A 21,331-nucleotide genomic window follows, 5' to 3' on the forward strand; every position below is an offset into this window, starting at 1 on the left:
TGGAGCTCTGCCAGTCAGAACAGGGGAAGAACTGTGGAACACAAGCTCCTGGACCAGCAGAGCTCCACAGAACTCAGCAGAGCTGGGTGTCCCAGCAGGACACCAAGAACTCTGCGTGGTCTGTGGCACCGACCACGTGGGCTGGGAGATAACAGGGAGTGAGTTCCTTCCAATAGTTCCAATCCTGATGTTCTTCAATCTGATTAACAGACTGATAAGAGTAAGTCCTCTCCCGGGGAATTCTTCCAAGAATATCTAAGAGCAGGTTCTAAACCACCCTGTGAGGTAGCCAAAAGGAGGAACGAATCCAAGGTGCCCTTGGAGCAGCTGAGGGCTCAAGGCATCCAGGTCTCACTGAAATGCAAGAACAAGCAGTGACTTCAATATCCTGTCTTCAATCTTCATTTCACCTTTTGTTCTTCCTTGCACAGCTATTAGAAGAACAACATTTTGATTTTTATCAGCTACTCCTGTGTTTGCTGCTGTACAAATCACAAAGACCAAGCTCTTGCCCCACAGCAGGTAACATGAGATGGTTTTGTAGCTCAAATCTTTCCTCCCAGTCATGGAAAGCAGCACTTTAATCCCTCCAAACATGTTCTTCACTCCTGAAGAACCTTCCTGGGAAGGACTATGTAATGACACACATTTCTAGTAAGGCAGGCTACACGAAATATTGCAGCCTTTCTTTTGCTGCAACACCCCCAGCTGGGTGGTGGGATTTAATTGCTTTGTTTTAGCATACACTGCTATCTGTTTTGCCTGAACATCAGGCTGTAGAGCTGAGGACAATTTATTGAGGCTGTGGAAGACCAAACTTCTCTTTTTTCTATCCTTCCCTCACCACCCACTGCGAGGAGACCCTTCCATGCAGCCAAAGCAAACTGCAGGAACAGGCCTGGAGTAATTTTTTTTGGCACGTGAGTTTTAACTGTGTATGTATCATCTGGGAAGGGCTTGGTTCAGATGTCAAGCTCTCAGCAGACACCCAGTAACAGGGAAGTGATGTGAGTTCTTTAAACCCATCAGATGTAGTGCAAACCATCTGGTCTGGCTTATCTGCTAAATCAGGATGATGGGTGGTATACATCAGCCCTGGTGAATGATTCATGGCCACTTGTCAGTGTCCTCCTGACCTTTAGCTGAGGTAAAACAGAGTTCTCTCGGCTGTTATTTTCCCAGAAAGTTGACTTCTACGGAGCAATCCCTGGAAGTCAGAGTGGCATTTCCAAAACTGAATTCCCAACGTTACACCTGGGTATTTCAGACTCCATTGGTCATCCTCCCCCTGTCTGCTTGGAGATGCAGGTACTGTACATGTCACAGTGAGTGTCCACTGGACCTGCATTTTTGAATGCTAAGTGGTTTTCTCACCACTTTCCAGCCCATTAAACTTTTTTAAGAGAGCCAGTTGAGTTTTTAAGTCTGCAGCCACAGACACTGCTGTTGGCAAGAGTGTAGGCACGGGAAGGAACACAAACAGATGTTTGGCATTTCTTTTATGAAAGGAATATTTTCTTTTCAATGCCCACATTAACATTAATGGGAGTTATGCAAGGCAGTGAGAGACTATCCCCACCAATGATTAATCTAAAATGCCTGCACAGCTTGAATGAATCAAGCACCACATACAAGTGATACCTAAACACAATCGAGGCTGCACCGTTGATCTTTTTTATTCTTTAACAGCCCTCTAAACCAATTTCGTCCTGGGTGCTGGAAGCAAATTTAACAAATATAAATATAGGCCCATATTTTGCCAGCTGCTAAAAATGTGTGCAACTCCCACTGACTTCAGTGGAAGCATATGCTCACGGGGGCAGAATCCAGCCCCTAGCAAATAAGAAACGACCAAGATAATAAAATAAACCACTTCTGTGGTGTCAATTCTTAAATTCCTTACCAAGCTCCCGATTTGAGTATGAAAGATGTGGGTTTAAGATGTAGGATTATTCCCATACGCAGTTAAATCTGAATTATTTGGATAAATTTTTTTCACAAAATGCTGTCAGGAACAGCTTGATTGCTATCTATACTCTCTCAGCTCTACTCTGTAGCAACATTAGCAGTTGTCACATGGAGGATTATGAAGCCTCAAAAACTCTCTTTATAAAACTAACAATTTTAATTACTGGAATTGCCAAACTGGTTACATACCAATAAGCTTGATATTGTTGTCTTCATCTAGCAACAGATTTTCTATCTTCAAGTCTCTGAAAGAAAGAAAATATTTTGAGTGAGTCTCCAAAATAATGAAGCAGCTTTGCCTGACTCCCATCAGTGTATGTACAAGGCTTGTATATAACCAAATGTATAATGAAAGCAGCACACACAGTTCCACAGTGAAAGCAGAAAGCCCCATGCATCCTGCCCAAAATTAACAGTGCTTTCACACTCTGCTTCCCACCTATTCTTCAGGCACAAAATGACATTACAAGCACTTGTCAGTACATCCTGTAATTAACCAGGCTCTTCTAGTTCCTTAAGTACTGGAAGTTTACAGAAAACTTACAAACTGGAAACATTTTAAGCATGTTTTGAGAACTGGAGGTCAGTATCTCCTTACTCCTCAGAGCCCAAGGCCCCAGCTGCAGGAGAAGCCTGAGATCTGAGGACTCAAATGTCCTGTGTCTACAGGAGAGACAGAATCAGCCCACTGTGAGCACCCAAACTCCTTGCAGAGATCATCACAGCTATTCCCACACACCACAGGTAAAATCCAAGGCTGAGGGATGGAAATGGTTTGTCCAATGCCACCCAGAAAATCACCCCAAAAGCCCAATCTGAGCAGCCTGAGCACTAAATACAATGTGAAAAATATAAATTTGGTTGCTACACAACTCATTGTGTAGCAGACTTCTAGCAGTTGGCTAAGTCTTCAACACACAGATTTTTTGCCCCTATCCAGACAGGAAATATTTGGAACAATCAGCATGCTGGGATATCCACAGGGATGCTTCTCCCAGCAGAAAAAAAGAGAAAGGAAAAATCTGGATAATAAAGCCATCAGCTCTAATTATGGGAAGTCAGTGACATCCATGGTGTTTTGCCTTTGTGAGGCAAAGGCAGTGAAGAAAAACACCTCCATCACAGATAGAGATATCAGGCTTAATAAAACAAGACAAGGAACCCAACCAAAGCAAGCCAAGCACTTCCACAAGGAGGGATCTCCTGTGAAGGAAAGACTCAGAGTATTTTCCAAAATGTTCCATTTTGTTTCCTTTAATGCCCATGCTGTGTTTCAAACAAACAGAGGCAGAAGAGTAGGTAGGATGACCCTCACTTCTTCAGAGGGACCACAAGGACCTACACAGGAGGGATTTTCTGCATTAAAAGCAGAAGGTGAAGAAGGCGAAGGGGGGATTCTGCCCCTTTGAGGAGAGAACCCCACCTAAAATATCAGGGCTGGGAACTAAACGGGAGAGACTTAAAAAAAAAAAAACAGTCTGGGAAAGACAATAAAGTACAAAACAAAGCTCCCCCACCTCTAAAATCTCAAATGATACTGATATCAACAGAAGCACTGCAATGCTCAGTACAGCACCTCAAAGCAAAGAGAAAGAGCATTTGGAAGCTCTGAGTATATGAAATATTAGCGGAGAAGAAGCAAGATTTTCAAGACAAGAAAAGGGAAAAAATGCAAGCTGTAAGTTAAGGAGAAAAGACATCAGGGCAATCAGGAGAACAAATGAGTGACAGGGGGGCTAACGAGAACACCAGAAAAGGTATTTTAAAGGATTCAAGGTAAAGAAACAAAAGGTAAATATTAGAGGGCGTTTTAAAGCCATCAGAGGAAAAAGATAGAAATGTAAATATTGCCTCAGCACAGAGTGCAGTCAGACCTGGTTAAAGCTGTTTACCCATCTGTCTGTTCTCAGCAGATCTGCCAGTGAGTGGTAACTGATCTGATGGTCCATCTGCACCACAGTTTCTGTCCACCCCAACAGGAAAGCTCCGATTTCTGAAGCAATACCAGGAGCCAGGACGACAGGAGCTTTCCCACATTTTCCTTTGTGGTGGTTGCACTCCTGCTTCAGGACCCATCTCCCTGAACATCCTAAATGCTTTATTTAGTCAGTTCTGCCCAATGCAAACTTTAATTGTCTTTTACAAAAAGAGGCTCATCTGAGCTGCTCCTAAGGCTTGTGCTCCAGACCTTTCACCAACTTTCACAGAGTGTCTTACTTGCCTTTCATGTTCCAAACCTTTTATCTCACACTGCAAGAAATGCAGGCCTCCAAACACTTTTGGGGGCAAAGGTGTTTATTTTTTCACTGCAGCAGAGCAGGGAGTCTGGACACTTTCAGTTTCCCTCCCTGAAGTAAATCTGATCTGGTTCCTTCACTGTCACAGCTCCTCAAACAAACAAACAAACTAACTAACTAACTAACTATAAAGTCTCAGGCATTAAATGCAACAGAACAAGAAGTGCCACCTCTGCCTAAGGGATCAGTTCCCTGATGCTGGGAGTGTCTAACTATGGGACAAGTTAGTCAAATCTAGGAATAATGAAGGCAAAGAAGGCCAGGCTGCATCCCCACAGCAGATATTTATGTCTCCTCAGTTTGTGAGCTGGCAGCACACAGCTGGCATTCCCTGGATTGAAAATACACCATCTTTGTGGGCTGAGTTTCTTTGGGAGTTTGCCCTGCTGTCAATGGGGCTGGTTTATCTCTTTGGACCACTCTGGGAATGCCAAGTGCCTCCAGAGAGGAACACAAGTGAATCCCTGGAGCAAGTGACCCCATCAGCTGCTCCCATAGCAGTTTATTCCATGCCATGGCATTCAGCAGGCTGCAAAAAGGAAGTTTTACATTTCACACTTTATTTCTTGTCTGGGGGAGGAAGGATGAGAAGGAAGGCTTTACCAGCAAGCAGCTGCACAGCAGCAGTGGCTGGCTGCTCTCTCCTGAATCTTATTTTTAATCAGAACAGCACCACAGAACATCACTCCTTAAAACCATCAACCCTCAAGGCCATTTTCAAGCTTTCTGCAAGAGCTGGAGAGGTTGCAGAGATTTGGGTTCATCAACACATTTATGCAGCAGTGTGCATTTCAAAGGCTTTGATATCAAAATATTACTGAGCCCAGGTCTTCTATCACTGGATTCCATGTGGCTGCCTCTGTAAAAGAGGAATCTGGCCCATTGTCTTCACTGAAATGACGTTTAGTTTGTTTACACCAGGGCACTCCAAGAGAGAATGCCCCAAGGTAATTCTGAGATCTGAAATTAAGTAGAAAATGAGCCAACTCCGTGCTTCAAGAGGAGAGTTTGCTCTGCAGAGCAGGATCTGTCATAAATATTGCATCAGCAGCCAGACTCCTGGCACTTAAAATTAATAGGCTGGAAGTTATCAAAACCAACATGACAAACAGCAGGTACCAAATGAGGAATCTGTGGCACTCTGAGCAAACTGGATTGTGAGGCATCACCCAGCTCTGCCCAGAACTCCAGGGTTTTTCATATCTTTCAAACTCCTTACCTGCTTATCATCACCAAATGGCAGTGGAAGGCAGGAATCTGCTGCCAGGAGGGCAGAAAAAGGGGAATGCAGCAAGCCATCTTTGCTACCAATACACCATTCAATTCTTTTCTTTCACAACCTGACAGTAATTGCATTGAATGGGACTGAGTTTTGTTAAAATGACTTTAAAAGGGTTGTTGAGAATTTCCTGTGGGATGCAGTGGCAAGCACCAAGGCTTTCACTTCATTTTCCCTGCTGTCTTTGTGCTCCCAGAGGGCTTATTGCTCATGCTGCTTTTTGACAGCACAAGGACCTGTGTAAACACCTTCTGCCAAGAGAAAGCTTCACCAGACCCTGCCATTTGGTTCCATTTTCCTCTGTCAGAGGAAAAGATAAATATTCCTACCTGATTCACAGCTTGTTGCAAGTGTATTTTTAGCAGCAACCAACCAGCACTCCTGATAGAGGAAAAGCAACCCAAATGATAACATGAAATTATAAATAGAATAGTGGCATTTTGCTCTCAGTGGAGCAGCCCAGGAGCTCTGAACCTTGGGCACCAAAGATGCAGCAGCTTCTGCACTCTGGAACTTGCAGACTTCACCCACCTCAGCAGATGACATATTTAGAATTTTAAAATACATCTACGCAGTCAAAATTGAGTTTGGGGGTATTTTTACACCTCTAAATAAAAATGAGGTTTCTTGAAGTTCTTTAATTTTAGGCTGTTCACAGAACAGTGCCTCTTAACAAAAGCATCTCCACTGAATCCTGGGTCCTGCTCTTGTCCAAAGAGCAGTGATCTGAGTGCTTCTCTGCCATGCCAAGTCTGGACTGTGAGCCATGCAGCTTTCTGAGCAATACTCATCAAACAACATCAGCTAATTCCATGCAACTTTCATTCCATCTGGGCTTTTTCATCCCAAGTGGAGCAGGCTAAGCAATCTACACCACTCCCCAAATAACACAGACAAAACCTGCGATTTCTTTGTTTGCAATAAAGTAAAAAATGCCATCAAAAAGCTTTTCAGAGCCCTGCTCCATTCCACGGGAGGTATTTGGAGGAACAGTCAGCAGCCCCTTTTCTGGCTGAGGATGCTGCAGTTTGCTCCACACGTGGCCAAGTCCAACGCCCCCGGATCACCATGCACATGGAAGTGCTGGTATTTTTACCTGCTGTAAAAATAACAACAACAACAAGAGAACACTGCCACTGCGGCCAGGCAGAGAATGAATCAGACTCCTGCACTATTTTTTCCCTCCCTCAGTAGCTGATTGAGCAGCCTGTTTTTAGAGCTGCCACAGCCAGAGGCCCGAGATGCTGAAGGACAACTCCTGAGGTAATTGTTAGTTTTCCTCCCTCATTTGTTGAGAGAGAGGCAGGAGAATAAATCCAGATCACATCACCAGGGCTTTTCCTGCATCTCTGCACTGCTCTCTACTCTTCCCTTGCAGAAGAAGGCAACTCATTGAATGGGTTAAGCCAGAGAAAATACTTGCAGATATGATTCTGTCAAGTTTTATCAGTTTGGGCAGAATTAGACCAGCTCATTCACTGCGTGGAAGCCTCCCAGGAAGCAGCTCAGTGATCTGAGAAACAGGGTGGATGGAGGAGGCTGCCTGTGGGGCAGGGATTAATTCAACACCACAGGGCTGGACGGACTGAGCTCAGCTGCCAGAGGAAGGCCAGCATTGTCACACTGCTCTCAGGGCTGCTGCTGCCTCCTCCCACAGCCTCTGCAGCTGTGTTAAGGTCACAGGGGCACCAGAGAGGGGAGGGGGGAGAGCCAAACCTGCAGCATCCACAGGGGAACTCAGGATCCACGCAGGAACTCAGCATCCACACTGGAACTCAGCATCCACACTGGAACTCAGGCTCTTCCTGGCCCAAAGCCTTGCCTCCTTCTCACCACCACAGCCTGTTGATTCCAAGTTGTGCTTAGGGAACAAGCTATTTTTGTATAAAATGTGGGTTTGAGTCCTTTCTGAAGAAGAATGGGATCAAAGCTAAGCCTTCCAGCCCCCTGTAAATGCCTTGGCCTCTGTGCAGAAGGTGAATTTTTCAGGGAGAGGAATTGCTGCTGCTGACCCAGTCCTGCTCTTAAAAGCTTGACATGTTCATCTGATCCTGCCTTGTTTTCCTCTGCCCATCTCAGAAACTTGATTTATTTCCTTTATGTCTCTCTCTCTCTCTAAATACTGGGTATCAACTGATCCCTGAAAGCAGTAAGCAAACTTCTTCCTTGTACCTGCCTCAAACTGTGAGCTTAATGATTTAAAGAGACCAGCAGTTTTGAGGCTGACTGAGAACCTGGTGGCTGCTCAAATATTTATGTTACAGTACCTGAAATACAGCTCGAAGTGAGACCAGAGGTGGCCTGTGCACATGGCAGTTATCCCTGATGGATCACAGGGAACACACATAGACCCAAGACAAGCAAAAAGCAGCTTTCAGAGCATGTGGAGCTCCAGGGAGGCAGCTGCACCCACGCTGCACAGTAGTGGGCAGCTCAGCACACAGCTGGGCACAGCTGGAAGGGATGGCTGTGGGCAGCTCCCCACCTCCTGCACAGCCAGTGGAGCCAAGGAGCTGCAGAGCCAGATCCTGAAAAGCATTCAGATGTCTGGCTCCTGCAGTGTGCCCACAGAGCCCAAAAGGATGGATGGGGCCCACACAACTTGCTCAGCATCATATGGGAACTGTGTGGGAGTCCAGACTTAACACCAGCTGGCCCAAATTTAGAAAGCAGGGCCTTCTTCTTAGCACAGCTCCCTATAAATACACCTAGGAACAGGAGAGGAGAGATGCTGGCTCCACAGGTCCAGCCAGCCCACCACCCTCCTATCTCCATGGCAGCAGAGAGCACAGAGAGGAGAGAGGTACAGGGACAGGCAGTCACATGTGACATACCCACCTGCACTCTCCCAGCTGATGCTCAGGGGCTTCAGCCACTCTTTATTCATCAGCCTTCTCCCTCCTGAGCTTGTCCTGTTCCCCCTGGAGCCCAGGTGGACTCCTAATTCCACAGCATCCCCCTGCCAGGAGATGCACACCCTGCTCATACACAGAGCTCAAGGAGTGGCTGGAATACGCTTGAAATTAATAGGCTGGAAATGATCAAAGCCAAGATGTCAAACAGCAGGTGCCAAATGAGGAGTCCTGTGGCACTCTGAGCAAACAGGATCATGTGTCATCACCTAATTCTGCCCATAACATTGGAAAATGCTCGCAGGCACAGGGTGGGATTTTTGGGGTGTCCTGTGCAGGGCCAGGAGTTGGGCTGGATGATCCCTGGGGGGGGTCATATCCTGTGATATCCCAGCAATTCCCGTGATTCTGTGGATGAAAGTCTTGAAGAAAGGAGGTGGTGCTGCACTGCAGCAGCCCTGGCTCTCTCCATCCCATGCTGAGGTGATGCAACAAATGCAAAGAACAAGGGCAGCAGGAGCCAGGGATTTCAGTGGTCCCACTGGCTTTGTGCCAGCCCTGGAACTGGAACCAGGAACCCCTGGAACCAAGCTTTGGGCAAACCAGCTCACCCCCCACACTGCTGTGCTTCCACCAGTGACACAAGACGCTTGTGCAAGCACCTTCTCAAAGAAATGGTGACATGATTCATTAGCTCCTGTTGGTGCAGAGCTCTGGAGAGTGCTGGCAGTGAAAGGGCCCTGTTTTTGGACTGTACCTCATCTTTTTTGGCACAGAACCACAGAATATTTTGGGCTGGAAGGGATCCATGAGCATTACGGAGTCCAGCTCCTGGCAGTGGAGTCAGCACAACTCCTGTGCACTCACCTGGAGCTGCTGATGCTTTCTGCAGGTATAGCCTCATGGCCAAGGTCAGAGCACCCAAACACCACCACCAGGAGCAGCCACAAATCTCTCAGGAGCATGTTTTCACAAGGGAAGCTCCTTACAGCACACACAAACACCCCTCAGAGGAGATGACAGCAACTTCAGCAGCAGAGAGGCTCCCCCGGATTACCTGTGCACCACTCCTGCCCGGTGGAGGTGCTCCACTGCCAGGATGAGCTGCCGGATGTATTTGCGGGCTTCGTGTTCCTCCAGCCTCTTCTTCTCATAGATCTTGTGCATCAGGTTGCCCCCAGGGCACAGCTCCATGACCAGGTAGTAGCTGTTCTCAGTTTCCAGGATATCCAGCAGCTGGGCAATATTGGGGTGGCGGATCATCTGCTGGATCTGCCCTTCCCGCCGCAGGTTCTTGGTGACATAGGTGTCCTTCTTGGCCCTTTTCTTGTCAATTACTTTTACTGCCACCTAAGGAGACAGCAGGAGAGGGGGTTGTTAGCTGTCCCAGCGATGACTTGTTGCTCTAACCCTGTGTAAGCAACCATTAAAAAAAAACAGAAGTCAAAAGGATGTCCCTCTCAGCTGGCACACCTCGCTTCAGGCACAGCTACAAGGTTAGAGAAAGCAGAGTTGCTCTTCAATCCCCACTGACTGGTCCATCCTTTATTTCCTTGCACAACAGCAGTCCAAAATTACTGCAAAGAAATCAGGAACAAAGGAGAGGGGACAATCCCACTAAGCACCCACAAACACTTCACATGCCTAAGGCTGGGCATTTATTGCAGCTGCTTACTCAGAAAGTCTCCAGGCTGGTGTTTACAACTTTTAAGTGTTGTTTTTAGCTTTTTCTGGCTTTGAATACACAACTGGAGATTATATCCTTTCATTACAATTTTCTTAAACTATAGTCAAGTGCTGGCCTTGCACGATTTGCATAAACACATACTATGGAAAACAAAACCATTTTGGTACCACTCTCCTAGCACACTTCTTTTTTCTGCTTTTTCTCTCCTGTGAGAGCTGGAGAGGGGCTTGGGACAAAGGCAAGGGGAACGGCTTCAAACTGCCAGAGGGAAGGGTTAGGTGGGATATTGGGAAGGAATTCCTGCCTGTGTGGGTGGTGAGGCCCTGGCACAGGATGCTCAGAGATGTGGCTGTCCCACCCCTGGAAATGTTTCAGGGTCATCTGCACCTCCCCTGTGACATGAATGGCTTGGAATTTAAGAGTAAAACTGCAGGAATTTGGGCTTCCTAGTGTGTGCTAAGAACCAGGAGCCAATACTGCTAAGTGTGCTGTTGGCCGAATGTACTCCTGCTATGGACTGGTAACGAGGTGAGGGTGAACACCACACACCAGAGCTGCCTGGGTGAGCTCAGAGCAGCATCAGGACCATAACCCACACTCCTGACTACTCACATTAAAGAGACATCATTTAGCCATCAGATAAAACAACAGGTAAATCAGAGCTTCATTTCACTCCTTTCTGAAAGTCTCAGGTGATTCACCAAGGAAATGGACTCAAATTAGTACATTCTTTCATCTAATGAGATGGAACTGAGCACAGAGGCTTGCACTGAGTATTTAGACAGCAAACTACAGGAGTTACTCTGGTGAGGACAAACAAATTCACAAGTTACAGAAACATGAGATAACACGCTGTATGTTGGCAGCACAACGCAATCTCTGCAAAAGTTAAAAAAAAAATTAAAGGCTGGTATTTATCACAGCTGCAAGGTACAGAACATGGAGTGCTAACAGTATGGAGCAGCAGCCTATTCATATTGGTAAGTCACCCCTAATTCACTGACAGAAAAAGCACATTATACATGTCCACATGTGCTGCTCAGCCTGAGCTCAGCTGTGGAGGTGCATCAAGCCCCTGAACCCAGAAGACAGAGCCAACCATGGGACTACTGGAGGACTCTTCCACCATCACCAGGAATTAGCTTTCTATGCCTTAAGGACAAACTTTTCCCCTAATTTTGACAGGTACCTTGTCAGGCACCCCACCAATCCCAGCACACAAGCAAGGCAGCATTGGGATTCCCCTCAGCCCTGAATGACCTTTCCCCCTTCCAGACTCTTTCCCTCAGGCCCAAGAGATCCCCCTGCACAGCTGACGGAGGTGCAAACAGCAGATTTGTTCCAGCAGTACCCTGTTCCAGGGATCAAACTTTGCACAGAGTTACCCCGGGGCTGAATTAGTTAAATACCCCTGATTTTGAGTTCATCCAGAGGTAGAGCAAGGCAATCGAGGACTGAATGTGCCCAGACACACTTAACACACAGAGCCTCCTGTGCAAGGTAGATGTGTGTGCATGCACCTGGATATTTCATTCATGCAGAAGGGAAAAAGCATTCGGTAGAGAAAATACTGTAGATGTTGGGTAATCATCAAACAAACACATTGGAGCTTTCACAACCTACTCAAGACATGCCAGTTACTCAGCTCTGCTCTCCCAAGCTTCAAGGAGAGGCTCTTTGTTTCTGCATCATGCCTATCTCCTGACTCGAGTTCCTGGCCAACACTGGCACAGAAATAAAAAAAATTAAAAAAAAAAGATAAAGCAAGTAATTACTCTCAATATGTAGCAACAGTGCCTCTTGACATTCTGCTTTTGGCTAAACCTCTGCTATGTAAATAGATAAATGGTTTGGGTTATTCTTTGTTATGAGATACAAAGATGAGTAATAGCCCATATTTTTGGTTCCTGAGTCCTAGAATCACACTGTTGGAATGAAATACTTTCCTGAAGGTTCTGGTGTGACACATCATATGAGCAATTGCTGTTTCTCTCCAAAAATCCTCCAGGCTGGGCTAAGGCACACTGGAATGCGGGTGAGGGCAGGGCCAGCACCTCTCTCCCCCTTGGAGGAGAGGATGCAGGACAGAGGGGCTGAAACTCCGGCAGGGATGGGCACGTGTCCTCACCCAAACACCGGCACATGCCCCCCACGCACGGGCACGGGGACGCTGCCAGCTCCTGCTCGGGGAGGGCTTGAGAATCTCAGCGAGAGCAAAGCGGGGGAGGCTGAAGCTGACTGGCACCAAACTGCACAGAAACAGTCACAGCAAGGACCCCAGGGGAAAAAAATAAACCTGAGGAGAAACAGCTTGAAGGACCAAACGTTGCCTGTAGAAATCTGGAAGCCAGAGCTGCTGCCACCAGAGAATGCACATTTTGCATACTTTGTCAGTAGTTTGGGATTGCCACGAGGCAGGGAAGGGGGTCACACTCATCCTGGGAATGCCCCCATCCCCGTGGCCATGCAGAGGAGGCACCAACTCCTGTTGGGCAGCTTCCCAGACCTGCCATCCACCTGCTGCTTGGGGCAGGAGGAACCTCCAGGTGCTCAGCGAGCAGAGGCCCAAGTCATCCTCATCCCTCTGACAGCAACACTTGGGAAAGCCCCAGCTCAGGAAGCTGTGCTCCTGGAGGGATTTGCTTGCCCAGAGGCCAGTTTGGCTCACAGCCTGGATGCTCTGCAGCAGAGCTGCCTCCCTCAGTCTTCCAGGTCCTGAACAATGCCCAGATCAGATGCCTGCAAAACCAACTGCAGGAACACTTTCACTGCCGTGGCCCCAGCTCAGCAAATAATGTTATAATGTGTTTAGCTCTGCAGAGAACAGGGGATGGCCTTGCAAAATCAGGGTGTGACATTTTGAGGACTTTTAAAGAGCTTTCCTCAGTTAGCCAGCCGCTTGGATTGTTTCCTCCTGCAAATTCTAAGAGGGAGGCAGCTCCTGCTGGCTGCTGCCAAAGGGAGCTCGGCTGAATTGAGAGGAAACTGGTTTGAAAAAAAATCCATCAAGAACTGTGGGATTTGGCCAGGAGACCAACAGAGCACAAGAGAAGCAACCTCAACTATTGGAGGGACTACTTCACTGTTGGAGGGACAACCACAACCCCCTGCCTTTTAAATCTTTTTTCCTCTTTTTTCTTTTTCTCCAGAGTCTCCTTCTGGCAGACCTGCCTGACATGGTGCCAGGCCAGGAAGCAGCACTGACTCCCAGCACCATCCTGGAGCATCCTGCCCATGCCAATGCAGTTCAGAGCTGCAGCTTGGGCCACAAGCAAAGAAAGGCCTGAGACTTGGACTTCTGCACCCAAATCACAAACCCTTACTGTCCGGTTTAACCTCAGTCAGGAGAATGAGACAAAGAGCCAGACCATGGAGATATTTGCAGCCATCAGTGCTGCAAGCCCATCTCCATCTTTTTTCTTTTTGCTGTGCCCTAGGCAGCAATAAATTCAGTTTCTTTCCTCTCTTACTTCCAGCCATAGCTGTCTGGCTTTACTTGCAGCTTGCTTTGTATTTACCACTGTTCTCCCCACAAAAATCTGAGCTCCCTTTTCAAAACCAGCTGGTGATTTTGGGTGGCCAATTCAAATCATATTTAACAGACCTAACCATGAAGCCTGCACAATTGTCAGTGCAGTCCCAAAATCAAAACTTTCGAGGGCATCTCATTTTGGGCAATCACCCAGCCACACACAGAACAAGTTGTTCATCACAACCAAATCCAAGAACTAGAAAATGCCAATTTCATTCTCTGGGTAGAGTTTATTCTTTTCTCTGTTACAGCTTAGCAAATTTTACAGTGCAGTAAAGGAATGTAGGTTTTAATACAGCAAGTTCCAGTGTCTTAAGAAAGAAAGCACTAAAGAAAAGGTGTTTCAGCATTTGCTCTAATTGTAGTAAAAATCAGCGATCAGAAAAGGTAGGGAGGAGTCACTGCTGCTGAGATATTTTAAGCCAAGAGTTTGGGGTGTAGCAATACACAAACCCAGCTGCTGCAGATGAGTCCAGGATTAATGTCTCAGCAGGCAGAAGGCCACTGGCTCTGCTGGCAGGCCAGACCCAGCCAGGAAAGCTTCAAATCAGCCTCTGGAGACACATAAACTCCTCCAGACAAGAGAGTAGCTCCGAGTATATTTCCTCATGTACTCTGGATTCCTGCTGGCCTGAAGGGAAAGAATCTGATTGCCAGGGGATAAAAACAACATCCCACCAACTCCCTACAGCCCAAACACGACAGCACCCAGCAGGCTAGAAAGGGATTCAGGAGGACTTTGGATAAGCAAATGAACCTAAGACCTCTTGGTGTCACAGCCAACTTAAACTTAATCCCCAAAAGCATAAGCAGGATGTATTTGGTAAGGAAAAAAGAAAAAAAAAAGGTGTTAATTACACCTGTCCAAGGCACTGGGGACTATTATTAGATTGCTCTATCCAGTTCTGGTGTATCCAGTAATTAAAAAATTATGCTGAAGTTTTGGAAAGAGTTCTGAGAAGCTTCAGAACAGTCTTGAGGTCCAGGAACTGTTTGCTGTAGTAACTGATTGAAGCTCAAAACATTTCATTAAGAGACTGCTAAGCACTGTCTCGATGATTTCCCACAAGCACCTACATGGGGGAGAGATTTCTGATAAGAGAAAGCTCTTTAATAAAATTTAAATTAACATCCCAAAAGGTAAATTAGGCAAACTCAAGGCTATTCCTCCTCAACATGTCTGTTACCTCACATCATATTTATGGGGAGCTTTGTGCCATGTTCCACAGGCAACTCTGATTATCCTTCCCTGGACCTCTGCTCCGCTGTTTCCACAGAGCCAGCTGCCCTTTCCCTCTCATCTTCTGTTCCAATAGGGACAGACAGACAGACGTATCCTCACTTACCAGCATCCCTGGCACTTGGAACAGCCAGACTTTCACAGCTCAGGGACCAGCAGGAGATGGTTTGGAGGCAAGTGGGGTGACACAGTGCCTCTACCCAGCCACTCTGAAAAGAAACCCCCATAAAATACATTTTTCCTTGGTTCTACATGTCCAAAGCAGCAGCATTTGTACCAGGCACAGATTCCAGAGGCTGCCTGGGGAGCAGGAACACAGAACAGCCCCATCCCTGGGAAGGAACTTGGTTTATGGCTTATCTTGAGGGGGTCATGGTGGGGATCTGTCTGGCCTTTGGCAGAAAGAAATCACTTCCAGCAACCTTTCAGTGCTCTCTTGGTCAGCTAATTAATGGGGCAGCTGTGAGGGAGAGCAGCACATTTTTATCTCCCTGGCCTCTCAAGATATCTGCACAAGTCAGGAGAGATTATGCAGAGACTGATGAAAAGTAGTGGTGGCAGAAAGCCAGGCACAGACATACACGAGGGTGCACTAAGAGGTTCCAACAGGAATCCTTACAGATCCTTGTCAAAAACAGCCTCCAGGCCAGACATTTCCTGCAAGGAATAGTCTTGTCTCTGAGTGCCTGGGACAGATGGGTTTGCCTTGCAAAAATATCCATCGAGCGCTGCTTTCCAAAATCCCCCTGTTTTTTCAGAGAAGGGCTTTTTGACCCCCATTCCTAAAGTAAGACTGACAGGCCAAAACACAGGAGGAAAACTCTAAATTCAAGGTGGGAGCAGCTATCAGGGTAGACTTTCCTCAGGGAAAGTAAGCCATAACTCGCCCTCCTAACACCCAGTGGCCAGCATTCTCCCATCTCCCTGCTTGTGGCATATGTTTCCCATTAAACAGCCCCTGCTCCACATTTTAGCCATCTCATGCAGAACTGGAGCTAAGGAAGGCTAAGTGCCCCTGATTTAATGCCAGTTCAACTCTCTGGCTTTAGAGAAGACCAAAACCAACAAGCCCATCCCTGTGAGCCACTGTTCTTGAGGTCCAGGTAATGCCCTCCTTTGTAGTGATTTAAAACACAGAAAACATTTACAACTGTCAGGAGCCTGGAAAAAGGTGTCTCCAATGAAGATTTTATATATAAATAATACGCTCTTTCCCTCAGCTCTGTGGACATTATTCACAGAAAATGAATTTATTCTCTGAAAAAATGTTTCCATGACAATCTTCCACAACAGACAGAGAGCAAAGGAACTTTATTTTATATAACTTGGCTTTTTTTAGTTCTCTTTGTTGCAATGGTTTTCCTCTCTCACATGGCAAGTGAGAAGCACCTTGGGTACAGTACCAAAGGTGTTGAGCCCAGAGCAGAGCAAACACTGACAGAAAAGGAGACTTTGGTCAGCTTTTGTTAATTTTTCCCAGGTGGTTTCCCTGGGGGACCATGGTGGCTCCTCCCAGGCCCTTTTCATGAGGATGAGGTTTGACCTCACTCTCTGCCAGCACTGCCAGAGCACAGATAAGCACTCAGGTGTGGCAGGGGTCACTGAGCCAGCTCACAGAGGGCTGCCTTTGTCCTAAGTGGGCCCCAGAGCAGCTCCTCTCCTGATGCAGAAAAGCCAGCCCCGTTCTCTTCATCACACAAGCTCCAGCCCACCAAAAGTACTCTCAACACTGAGCTCACCCCTGCAGGAGACCAGCCACAGCCCCGCAGGGAAACACAGCATGAGCTCTCTCACTGAGCCATGAACAGGGAAGTTTGGTTTTTCTGCCCTTCAATTAATCTGACAACAACAGCTCAGCCAATTTGGAGCTGAAGGAGCCAAAGTGGGGCAAGCAGAGCAGCACCAGCATGGCCTGAGTCCAGCCAATGTGCTCTGGTGCACCTGTACCCCATCCTGCCAGGTGAGCACCAACTCTGCCAGCCCCCTAATTCACCTCCTGGCTGACATCTCCCCAGCTCTTGGCTTTGGACAGCTTGGATGCCTCTCCATACCCTTGAAGAACAGCAGAGTCAGCTGTAAACCCTCAGCTTGTTTCTGTGCTGCTGTTCAGACAGCTCGGGGTTCAGGCAGACTGTGACAACTCAGCCACCACAAGGTTTGTCACCACTGCTTTTCTGACAGGGCTACATCCTTGGGCTGCTCATGAGTAACCTCCCCTTTCCCAGTTCCTGAGGGCAGAGGGGCAGAGATGCTGCATCAGGTGAAATGCAAGGAGCTGCAGCAGCACTGTGCAGGTCACTGCTGCCAGAGGAGACACTGCACAATGCAGGGAGCCAGATGTGCTCTCATTGCCAGGACTTTTATAGGCAACACATGCCTTTGGAAATGGGCATAAGCTCTGCAAATCATGAAACAAGTTAAAAGTACAAAACTGGCAGGAACAAATACAGGGATCCAGATGTGAGCATCTGTTGCAGGCATCACCCAGTGTCAGCTGAACCCAAATCACTCGGCTTGCCTCCATCCTGCAAGGGTGACAGCCTGCAGGAAAAGCAGCACACTGCTGACATGAGGCATCCTTAAAACTGCTGAATGCAAACTTGAAAGCAGATTAACTCAAGAGGATAAGGAACTGCCACATGTGCAGCCATTCAGCTCACTGCAGAACAAGTTGCAAGCTACTTAATGAAAAACATTAAGTCAGTCTTTCTGGAAGTCAGACTCTGCATTAATGAAAAGGCTCCTGGCCTATCCCAGCTCATTCCTGCTCACAACGCAGGAGAGCGACAGAGGGAAGAGCATGGCTTTATATCCAGTTTTCACCTGGCTGTTTTCCAGGTAGAACAGACTGAGCAGCTGGGAGCACATCAGCTTCACTCTGCCTTCTGCTCCAACTCCTGCAAGCTCCATAATGCCTTTGAGGGAATGCCACACTAACACATCAGCCCGCTCCTGCTCCCAGCCAAGTCCTCAGTGCTGCCACTGCAAGCACAACACCACTCCCCAAAGCGCTTCCTGGAGGGCTGCATGCTAACAGAGGTGTGCATGGAGCAGCTTCAGCAGAAACTCTGCATCTGCACACACAGGCACAAACCCCTGCGAAAAGAAGAGCTGTGAAAGCAAACACCTAGAAGCTAAAAATGTCAAAATGCAGGCTGCAGAAACACCCTGGTTTTGTTTCCTCGGTGCATGTAATTCAGAGTGGCAAATCAGCCAGGTGCAACAGTTGGCAGCTGTTTAATAAAGGGGAACAGATCCTGGGAAAAAGCCACCCTGTGGATTCGCAGCCAGTACTTTTCAAAATAAGCTTTTTTAAAAAAATAAAAAATTGGATAGAGATAAAATCTGAAAATATGTTGAGGAACAGGTAAAAATAAAATTACTAACTAAACATAAGTGAGAGAATAAACCCATCCACAAAACTGATATACAAGTATCACTGGACCATAACAGATCAAATTTCAAATTAAAATCCTGCAGCTTTACCCTCAGATGGCCTGACAACAGTGAAGGTCTCATAGTTTTACCTGCAACCTCACAATACCTGGGAGAGAGGAAAAAGGAAAAGGCTGAACTGAAAGACCTGCAAACACCCTAGAAAATTAACTTTAGTCTGCAGTGAGGCAACCTGCTGACCCATTTGGTTGGCAGGATGGCTTGAAAGTGACACAACACACACACTCAAGGCCCCCAAAATTCACAAAGAGTAAAGACAAAGGTAAAGATCCTAGAACTGTACATGGGTATGTACCAAATTTCCCAGGTTTTAAGGCAGTGCTACTGCTTGGGAAACTCTGGGGTTTGAAATACAGTTGAGGCTGAGTCCCTCCAGTGCTGAATTTCCCAGTAAGGAGCAGTAACGGCACCAGGGGGGAACGGCCACCCAGGGCATCAATGGGACAAGATCCCCCACCTGCCAACAGCCCCAAAAGCCACCGAGTCTCCATTCCCTGCAGCCTGTGGTGAAACACGCAGAGAAAGTGTGAATTTACTCCTGGCAAAATTAACTCTGTGGCACAAAGAGGCATTTCCAGGTCTCTGCAGGGAGGCTGCTCTGCCCACCCACCCCAAACACGCCTTTTCTTTGTATTTTTTTCTCTACCTCTTCAATAAAGAAATGCATTCTGAACGTGAACTCTTCTGCAAAAAGGCCACTTTTAATATTAATTGCTTTGCCTCCACAGCAAAACTGGTAAATTGTATTTTTAGCCACTGCTTCCTACTGTTGCTGAAAGCCTCTTGACAAAGTGTAACTAAAAACGTACCTTGTTCCAGCTCAACAATAGCACTAAAGAAAATTATAAACAAAGTTTTCCCTGGACGAGAAATCAAATGAGTCAATTTGCCTCAGTGACTTTTTTTTCTGTAGTGCCAAAGATTACACTGAAAAGCAGTTAAATATAATCTTGGATCAGCTTTGTTTACAGGAACTTTGGCTCAATATATTGTAAATGTGCTGTCACTCCACAGCGCTGTACAGAGTTATTGGGACATTGCACTGGGGTCTGCAGCAAATAACAGAATAGATAACACAGAGTGTGATAACAGAGCCTCAAACCACCCCACCACAGTGATAGCAATGTACTCTCAGATCCCTAAGAATGCAAAACATAAGTGTATTTTCCTAAAAATACACCTCTTTTTATAAAAATATCTCTATAAAGGAGAGCGATCTCCTTTGCCTGGTCCCCATCATCCAGCGAATGACTTGAAACAATCCAAGAGTATATTGTGCACAGGCTTCCAAAGCCACCCAAACACAGCTCACTCACAATTTAAAGCTAATTTGGCTTGCTCTTCACAGAGGAGCTATGTTTCCTTAGGATTAGCACTAAAGACTGCCTGAGTCGAGCTGACAAATGAGCCCTTTACCCCAAAATGTCAGATTCCAGGCTGCGATATTTCATTCAAAAGCCACGGAAAGAATAATCTATTCAACATTCTCCTGCACCTAATTGCATCAGGCCCCACCAAGTGCTTTTTCAAGCCCAGGAAATAACAACATGCCTGGCACTGTGGCAGCACAAACCACGAGGAGCACCGTGAGAGATGTAGGTTGAAGTCCAGCAATAAAAACCTGGGAAGGGAAGGTTTAGAAACCTCACCTCAGCTCACCCTCCTGAGCTGCTGAGCCCCATCCCACACAGGTCACCCCAAGTGCACCAGCATCCATCAGCTGCCCTGCTGAAGGAGCCTGGCCCACAGAATGTGCCAGCCCAGCCTCCTGAAGACCTCTGCAGCTCCCAGCAATGGCAGGGTGAGGTAATAGAAGATGTTTGGCACCTGCCCAGCATTGCCTTGAGTGTGTACAATGCCTTGAGTCAGGGCCATGAATCCCAGCCTGGCTGGGGGCTCATTAATCTAGGGATTTCATCCCCAAACACACCATTTTCTGAGACAGCAAAGAGCATTAACTCCTCTGGAGTTGCTAAAGTCTGTTGCAAATCAAAACCTGTTTGGGTCTCCCCTACTGAAGTGTGACATTTCAGTGACCCTAAGGTCTGCTCTGCCAGAACAGCTCCCAGACAGCAGGAGCAAGACTGCTTTAGGGCAATCGTCTTGAATTTAGGCAATGCCCTCAGTTCAACAGTGGCTTTACAGACAAAAACCTGCCTCAGGCCATGGAAGTGGGGACGTGTCAGGCCCTTATGGAGTGACCTTCCCTCCCTTCCTGGGAGGACCAGGACCAGAAGTGCCTGGCGGTCGGAGAGCAGGGATGCTCTGCTGGCAGCAGACCACAGGAGGATGCTGTGGTGGAAGTGCTCAAGGAATGGCTGATCTCCACAGCTAAGTGAAGTGCTCTCTCCCCACAGAGCCTCCTCTGGGGTGAGAGGGAGCAACCTCGCTCAGAGAGGACCTCACCGGAAGCAAATCATTAATAACTCTTCTCTCCCACCCATTAACTCGAGCTGCTTATCCACAAACAGCTGGAGTTGAAGAGGTGGATTTCTGGGAAGGTGGACATTGGATTAGTCACTTTGGAAGTGTGTCACTGGTCCTTCAGCCAGTGCCACAGCACAGAGCTCAGAGATCACCCTGCCTGCCCCCAGGGATGGACACCACTCGGCAGAAAGGAAGAGTGACTCGCTGAGTTTCTGCTTGTCACTTTGTCACAGTGTGTGTTATTCAAGACACCGAGGAAGAAAAACACCCGAGCCAAGCAGCAGACCTGGGATCTGAGACAGAGGGGTGTGTGGTAACTCTTTTTTATTTTTTTCCCCTCTTAACAGACTGAGATAAATGTAGCAAACCCAAAACGTGGAGGTGGGGAGAACGTGTGTGTGCATGTGCCTTTTATCAACTGCAAGATCATTGGGTATTTCTGTTACCAAGGAGAAGCACACGCTTGGTAACGGAGGAGGGCAACATTTTTTTTTTTCCATTCCTACATGATAATATTCACAAACCTTATCATTTTTCACATGATGAAATTCTCAGAGCCCTATATTAAATTTTGCTCCGTGACAAATTTACTG

General features: G+C 47.1%; 1 protein-coding gene across 3 annotated transcripts in view; it reads right to left on the reverse strand.

Moving 5' to 3' along the window:
* The window catches only part of HUNK (hormonally up-regulated Neu-associated kinase), a 41,135-nt gene that overhangs the window by 18,038 nt on the left and 1,766 nt on the right, over positions 1-21,331 (reverse strand). For 2 of the 3 annotated variants that reach the window (XM_021550103.3, XM_021550104.3), the window contains exons 2-3: positions 9,454-9,746; positions 2,158-2,213 (exon numbers count right to left, since the gene is read on the reverse strand). In XM_021550103.3, coding sequence (XP_021405778.3) covers positions 2,158-2,213; positions 9,454-9,746 — 349 coding nt within the window. Of the gene's footprint in view, positions 1-2,157; positions 2,214-9,453; positions 9,747-14,961; positions 15,061-21,331 lie in introns of those variants that run through there. The other variant, XM_085566729.1, reaches the window with a different exon arrangement.

The sequence above is a fragment of the Lonchura striata genome, chromosome 1, assembly GCF_050655825.1.
Source record: "Lonchura striata isolate lonStrDom1 chromosome 1, ASM5065582v1, whole genome shotgun sequence".
Classification (NCBI taxonomy): Eukaryota; Metazoa; Chordata; class Aves; order Passeriformes; family Estrildidae; genus Lonchura; species Lonchura striata.